Source organism: Capsicum annuum, chromosome 12 (genome assembly GCF_002878395.1).
Source record: "Capsicum annuum cultivar UCD-10X-F1 chromosome 12, UCD10Xv1.1, whole genome shotgun sequence".
Classification (NCBI taxonomy): Eukaryota; Viridiplantae; Streptophyta; class Magnoliopsida; order Solanales; family Solanaceae; genus Capsicum; species Capsicum annuum.
In genome coordinates, this window is record NC_061122.1 from 107,095,873 (window position 1) to 107,103,989 (window position 8,117).

The 8,117-nt window shown below is 38.1% G+C and overlaps 1 protein-coding gene across 1 annotated transcript; it reads left to right on the top strand.

Annotated features, from left to right (window-relative positions):
• The first annotated feature begins 1,217 nt into the window (after positions 1 to 1,217).
• LOC107850425 (heat shock 70 kDa protein 15) lies at positions 1,218 to 7,783 on the top strand. Its single transcript, XM_016694940.2, has 10 exons — positions 1,218 to 1,722; positions 3,343 to 4,564; positions 5,046 to 5,273; positions 5,399 to 5,494; positions 5,598 to 5,819; positions 6,172 to 6,366; positions 6,573 to 6,719; positions 6,798 to 6,947; positions 7,050 to 7,180; positions 7,337 to 7,783. Exons 2-10 carry the CDS (start codon positions 3,395 to 3,397, stop codon positions 7,560 to 7,562), a joined length of 2,565 nt encoding a protein of 854 aa, XP_016550426.1. The 5' UTR covers positions 1,218 to 1,722; positions 3,343 to 3,394; the 3' UTR covers positions 7,563 to 7,783.
• The last annotated feature ends 334 nt before the right edge of the window (positions 7,784 to 8,117 follow it).

Here is an 8,117-nt window from a genome sequence, read left to right on the forward strand (position 1 = left end):
TGGATAGCAGTAAATCTAACAAGTACAATACAGTAAAGTAACATTCTAATGGATCACTCACAATAGATTAGTGATGTGTTGCAACAGATGAGTGATCTGTTGGAAACAATAAAAATAGTTTCTATATTGTTTTGATTTCTTTCAATATATCATCCACCTGTTGCAACGAATGATTGATCTGTTGGAAGAAATAAAATAGTTTTAGTATTGTTTAGATTTCTTCTAACAAATTGCCCATCTTTACAGCAGATTATTCATCTGTTGGAAGAAATCAAAAGTCTTGAAAGTCATTTATTAGAATAACTGTAAGGATTTTATCAAACAGATGCCCTATCTGTTGCAACAGATGAGTTATTCGTTGGTATAAATGCATTGTTTTTTTAACAAACGGCTCATCTGTTTCAACAAATGGATCATCTGTTGCAACAGATGGTTCATCTATTGAAAAATAAGAGGAAATCAACAACACAACCCAAATAAATCAACACTAACACACACACCAAAAACATCAACATTTACCACCAACACACCAACCCAATAGTCCAAAGCACACCCAACAATACCAACATTGTACAAATACAAACTACAAAAAACTTCAAAAAACACAACAACACCAACAAATTAATAGTTGTCAGCTTTGGTCACAATAAATGTCTCCAAAAAAAAATTTGAAATGTAAGTTTCACTATTTTTACAACAAGGTTCGAGAACAAGAACTACAGTAACAACAAAATATCATATTTCACTCCAAAAAGATCCTAAGATACCATATTTACATCAATCATATTAAGAGAAGAAATATCACAAATTGGGGTTTTCTTGAGTCCCCATTTCATTTTAAGCAACAAATATAAAATTATTAACCCATACTGGAAGAGAAGTTAACTCAAGTTCCTCTTATCTTCATAACTAAAAAACCCTAATTTCTTATCTGTGAAAGTCGAAAAGAAATGATGAAGAACTCAAAGCTGTTGTCTTCGAAAGTCGTCGAAGAATGTTGACACGTCGATTGATGGTTGAAAATAAAAAAGAACTTAAAACTATTGTCGTCAGAGGTTGAAAGTTGCCGGAGATTGAAGATCGTTGATCTGTTGACAATGGTTTGCAGGATTGTTGGGAAAAGTTTGACGGAGAAAGGGGAGTTTTGAAAATATTAATTGAATGTCCAATTAACTTAATCAAGTTTTAATTTAATATTTGCCCCCTTTGATCAAAGTCACTGATACCCAATTCAAAACTTAAAAACACATTTTCTTCAATTTTCCGACCTTTTTATATCTTCAAATTTGATGTAAAATTTCACCGATCATATTATTGGTCGAATTATCCCTTTTTAGAAAATTTGTAAGGTATTTGTGCAATTGCCCCACTAATTAGATCCACCAATCCAAAAGAAGGAACACACATTCTAAGGCCCATTACCTACTGCTTAGCTGACACACAACAAACGAATTGTCAACAAAACCTAGCTGATGTTGTAGAGGGAGGATCTTTCTAGAAGCATCTAGGACCACTCGAACCTCCCCAATCCAAAAAAGAAAAAGGATTCATTTTTTTTTATAAAATCTTGGAAAATTCTACACAAACCCTCTGTTATAAAACCCTTTCGTTTTATCAGTATCTTCCGTTTGTCTCGGAAAAAGATAGATAAAAAATCCTACACAGACAGGCAGAGTGCGTGGTACAGAGATTCTAGAAGATTCTCTATTCTTCGTCGTCAAGGTATTGTTTGAATCACGAAACTATAATTCTCTTAAATTACAATTGGCAGATCTATGTTTTTTTTTTTTTTTTTTACTTTTTGGAGTTTGTTGCTGTATTAGGCGATGTTTAGCAGTTCCCTGTGTAAATTGCATGCTCTGCATAATGTTTTGTTGGGCGTAAACTGAATCTGTTGGCTTGTGTGGTTATATCGGCTGTTGTATAGATTCATGATTTGTAGAAATTTGCACTTTATCGTCTTTCTAGTTCCTGCATTGTTGGTTGCTATGGCAACTTCTTGTATCTGTTTTTAGAAAACTACAAGAGAGAATAAATGATGAATAAATGATAAATAAATGAAGAAACATGATGAATTTTAATATCGAAGTTGCTAGATTGAAAATGGGCCGGATCGAAAATCTCTTAGGCTAGATTTACTAGGTAGACAGTCGTTGCTTAATTTGATCAATTCTTAACATTGAAGAACCTTTTTGGGAGGGAAATAGAGCAGTCTAATGCAGTGTTATCAAACGCAAAAAAGCGCAGAAAAGCTCTAAGATCAGTTGGGGCTTTAAGTGCAAATAAAGCATGGGCAGCACAAGGGATAAAAAATACAAATATACATGTTTAGTCCAAGACTAATAATTATAAGTATCAGTGACTTGAGAGAGAACCCCCAATTGCTTAGGGGTCACCATTCTCCACCACTAGGTGGACAAATATTCTCTCCTTTTAGAATTCCTTCTCTCACACACCTATTTTGCCCTCTTTCGCTGATGAACAACGGAACTGAGTAAAGTGAAATATCAACTGTTTATTTTTAGTCTTGTCTCGTCATAAGAGGCTCATTTGTAATAAAAATATGCCTTATAGCCTTGTTGATGAGAACGCTGAGGTGCACATTAAGCAAAGTGAAGCACTCAATACATTTTGAACCTCGCTTCATGGCTTAAGCGCTCTTTAAGCTTTCCTTTGATAACACTGGTCTAATGTCTTATTTGGATCAGCGTCTGATTGAGTTTATATTATCGGAAAAAATTGTGCCCGGCCAAGTTTATTCAAGGCCATGTGAAGCCCTATCTTATTTATATAGAGTGAATTTTGGCTGATTTTGTGTACGTTCAAGATCTTAGATTAAAAAAGGTAAGTTCTTACCTATGCTTAACTGTTGTTTCCTGTCTTGTCGGTGGGTATGCGAGCTCATTCATGCATGAAAGTTTCCTTGGCAGGGAAGTTAAATAAAAATTGTATACTCAAACTTTGGGTATTGGCTAAATCAGAAAAAAAATCATTCTTAAACTTGGAGTCTCTGTTATTTTGATTGTTGACGTTTTCGAATGACGTGTTTGGAGGTTATTGACCACGTCAGACCAGCTTATTTTTTCTTATCCTACTTTTTAAAAAAAGGAAAAAAGAAAAAAATTACTTATTTGCTCTCTTTGTGAATCCTTAATTACTGTATAGAATAATTGCATTCCAGAAAGCCTGTCCATTAGGGATCGGCTTTCTTACCTTATTAACGGAAATCAATCACTATTCGACTCTTGGGTGCTACCATTCAAAACTCATAGCTTCTTCCATGTAGATACATCGGACACTGGTGTTTTAGTTGATTATATATTGTCTTATGATGTTGTCCAGGTACTTTCTTGTTCTTGAGCTGTTGGATATCGAGTGATCGCAGCCAGCAAGGATGAGCGTTGTCGGTTTTGACTTTGGGAATGAGAGTGGTGTTGTTGCGGTTGCTAGGCAGAGAGGAATTGATGTTGTACTTAATGACGAATCAAAAAGGGAAACTCCAGCTATTGTCTGCTTTGGAGAGAAGCAGCGATTTCTCGGTACTGCTGGGGCAGCATCAAGCATGATGAACCCAAAGAATACCATTTCCCAGATAAAGAGGCTAATAGGGCGACAGTTTTCAGATCCTGAGCTGCAAAGAGATCTTAAGGCACTGCCCTTCTCACTAACTGAAGGGCCTGATGGATATCCCCTGATCCATGCACGCTATTTGGGGGAAATGAGGACTTTTACGCCTACCCAGGTTCTTGGAATGGTATTTTCGGATCTGAAGACTATAGCAGAGAAGAATCTCAACGCAGCAGTAGTTGATTGTTGCATTGGGATCCCAATTTATTTCACTGATCTTCAGAGGAGAGCTGTAATGGACGCAGCCACCATTGCTGGCTTGCATCCTTTGCATCTAATTCACGAGACAACAGCTACTGCATTAGCATATGGTATTTACAAGACGGATTTACCTGAAAATGATCCATTGAATGTTGCTTTTGTTGACGTTGGGCATGCTAGCTTGCAAGTTTGTATTGCTGGCTTCAAGAAAGGCCAATTGAAGATATTGGCTCATTCATTTGACAGAAATCTTGGCGGGAGGGATTTTGATGAAGCTCTTTTCCAACATTTTGCTGCAAAGTTCAAGGAAGAATATAAAATTGATGTTTTCCAAAATGCTAGGGCATGCATTAGACTTCGAGCTGCTTGTGAAAAGTTGAAAAAGGTTCTGAGTGCAAACCCTGAGGCACCTCTGAATATAGAGTGTTTGATGGATGAGAAGGACGTCAGAGGATTTATCAAGAGGGATGAATTTGAGCAAATAAGCATCCCTATACTGGAGAGAGTGAAGAAACCACTGGAGAAAGCTCTTGCTGAAGCTGGGCTTACTACTGAGAACATTCATGCAGTTGAGGTCGTTGGGTCAAGCTCTCGGGTGCCTGCAATTATGAGGATTTTGACAGAGTTCTTCGGTAAGGAACCAAGGCGCACCATGAATGCAAGTGAATGTGTGGCCAAAGGAGCTGCACTGCAATGTGCTATTCTCAGTCCTACTTTTAAAGTGCGAGAATTCAAGGTAACAGCTTGTCAGCCTTGCATTCTTTTGACCGATATATTTTCCATAGTTATCTTGGATTCAGGAATTTCAATTTCATCATGTGTTGCAATGTTGTTGATAATCCTTACTATTTAAGTAGGCTCCAATTTAATATGTGAAGATAAAATTTGGAACATGCTTTTGATTTTTCCTTTGTTTTATTTAGTGGTCTGACTATAGCCTATTTTGGAACTTGAAAACAAGCGTGACTGGGAGGTAGTGAGTGACATATTGAGAGGCAGTAGAAATGATTTTCTTGAAGGATGAAGGAAATGCACAATTTATTATAGAACTACCAAGATTGTTGTTGAAGCAAATGCCAGCTGTGTTAATGCTAACCTGTACTAAAAGATTATTTGCTAAGTCACACCAAGCTCCCGGCAGAATAGATTATGTTGATTTATGAGAGTAAGAACTGTAAGTAATAACTGTCCTAAGATTTCTAGTTGGCTGATTGAAGGTCAATGAGAGCTTCCCTTTCTCAATTGCATTATCGTGGAAGGGGCCTGCTCCAGATGCACAAAATGGAGCTCCAGAGAATCATCAGAGCACGATTGTTTTCCCCAAAGGGAATCCGGTACCCAGTGTGAAAGCTCTGACATTCTACAGGTCTTGCACATTTACAATAGATGTACAGTATGCTGATGTCAGTGAACTGCAGGTGCCAGCAAAGATCAGTACTTACACGGTATTTCAGAGTTTCACTCACTAATTAGTTCCTATGGTTTCTTTTCTAAAAATTAGAGGAAAATAGGTCCTCTTGTATCAGGTGAGTCCTTGGCTCACTTGGATTTTTTTTGGTCTTTTTGACAGATCGGACCATTCCAATCTACAAAGGGTGAAAGGGCCAAACTAAAAGTCAAAGTACGTCTAAGCCTGCATGGTATTGTCTCGGTTGAGTCCGCAACTGTAAGTCTAGAAATTTGTGGTTTTCTCCTTTTTTTTCTTTTTCATAACTCAGTCAATCGAAAGAATGTCATTCAATCTTTTACGGTTTTGGTCTGTAATTTAGCTTTTGGAAGAAGAAGAGGTGGATGTCCCCATTGTGAGAGAGAGCACTAAGGAACCTACCAGAATGGAAACAGATGAAGGTCCATCTGATGCTGCTCCTTCAACTACATCGGAGGCTGATGTTAATATGCAAGATGCTAAAGGAGCTGCAGCTGCTTCAGGGGCTGAGAATGGTGTTCCAGAATCTGGAGACGAACCTGTCCAAATGGAGTCAGATGCTAAGGTAACACATCACTCTTTCACGTTTTCTAATTACTGCTTGAGCTAGTTTAAGTTTCTCGATCAATCATTGTAAGAACAAACTATGGTTTCAAATCATCAGGATTTGATTTATGCATGTAATGTTGTGAAACAGCCTCTTGCAGAAATGCAAGTTATGGCTGCGTACAATAGACTCTTGTGGTCCGGCCCTTCCCTGGACCTTGGGCATAGCAGGAGCTTTAGTTCAACGGGCTGCCCCTAGTGCTTTTTTTGCTTAATGTCAGGGTATTAACTAATATTCTTCTTCTGTTTCGGTGTGTCGGCTCTCAAAGATGTTGGTAAAGCTTAGCATTTATTGTTTTCATTTCTTGCAGGTTGAAGCCCCTAAGAAAAAAGTCAAGAAGACATCTGTACCAGTGACAGAGATTGTTTATGGTGCAATGGCAGCTGCTGATGTTCAGAAGGCTGTTGAGAAAGAATTTGAAATGGCTCTTCAGGACCGTGTTATGGAAGAGACGAAGGACAAGAAGAATGCTGTTGAGTCCTATGTTTATGACATGAGGAATAAGGTATGTGTTGGCCTTATTGTGTTTGTATGCTTTGTTGCTCAGACTCTAATAAAAGTGTTGCCGGATGCGTGTCGGATCCTCCAAAAGCTGTACATTTTCGGAGAACCCGACATGGGTGTGGCAACATTTTCAGAGAGTCTGAGCAACCTAGGTTGTATGAAAATATTTCTGTATGTAACTGACAAGTCTCTCCTTAATATATCCAGCTTTCGGATAAATATCAAGAGTTTGTAACTGATTCAGAAAGAGAACAATTTATTGCTAAACTTCAAGAAGTGGAAGATTGGTTGTATGAAGATGGAGAGGATGAAACTAAGGGTGTTTACATTGCCAAACTCGAGGAGCTTAAGAAGGTTGGTGTTTCTCGCATGTCCTATTTTTGCTTTGTCTTTTTTTGGCACATATAGAGCTGATTTAATGTGAATCTGCAGCAAGGTGACCCAATTGAGCAACGATATAAGGAGTACATGGAGAGAGGTCCAGTAATTGATCAGTTTATTTATTGCATAAATAGTTACAGAGAAGCGGCAGTGTCAAATGATATCAAGTTTGATCACATTGATTTAGCAGAGAAGCAGAAGGTATGCATCTTTCTATTTGCCTTATTTTTTCTTTGTCATATGCCCACCTCTCCTCTTCCTGAAAATGTGATTTGATGTTTATGTTTCTCTTGCACTTCCTAGGTTTTGAATGAGTGTGTTGAAGCCGAGGCTTGGTTTAGAGAGAAAAAGCAGCAGCAGGATGCTCTTCGAAAATATGCCAACCCTGTTCTTTTGTCAGCTGATGTTCGAAAGAAAGCAGAGGCACTTGATAGGTACTGTTGTTTATTGATTTTTCTTTCTTTCTCAATAATCGTGGCGTTTCTACTTGCTCTGTCTATCTTCCGCATAGGAGCACCACTTTGCTTCGTTCTTCCTTCCTTCCCTATTTCGCCGTCTGCTTAACCCACTTGTTAACTCTGTTTCTGCAGGGTCTGTAGGCCTATAATGACAAAGCCTAAGCCAGCTAAGCCAGCAACTCCTGAAACACCATCACCTCAGCCTCCTCAAGGAGGTGAACAACAGCCTCAGGGTACAGAGAGTCCTAATGCAGGAAATGCAAATGCTACTGAGGGTGCCAGTGCTGGCAGTGAAGTACCACCTGCTGCTGAGCCAATGGAGATGGACAGATCTGAGACTGTTCCAAGTGCTTCATGAGAAAATTGTATGAAGGCAAAGACTTGGTTCGGTTTGTATTACTTTTTGCATTTTACCCTTGACTTTTAAAAAGACCTACAGCAGCAGTCAACATTTTGTTATTAAATTGTTGTGATCAAATTCAGCCATACGGATGTCTTGTCAAGTTATATTATTGATAACAACTCTAAAATCCTGTTTTCCAGAGGGGTTTGATGTGTAGTTTAATTGCTGTTCTCTCACATTATCCTGTTTACCAGAGGGGTTTGATGTGTAGTTTAATTGCTGTTCTCTCACATTTCCCGTCACTAAATGATTGTTGAGCTGTGTTTGGCTCCTTATAGCTAGAATATATTGTACGCTATCCTTTTTCTTTTTCTGTGCAATTATTGTCTCATCTAAAATAGCTTTGGAGGAAAGATATAGCATCTACTAGTAATGGCTCATGCTGGAATTCTTCCTTGAGCGAATTGCCAGACCGAAAAGGCATATTAAAATTTATTTATGTTCATACAGGATTATTTTTGGGTAAATCTCAGAAATACTTCAAAATTAAGGTGACTTTCAAATTTTAGT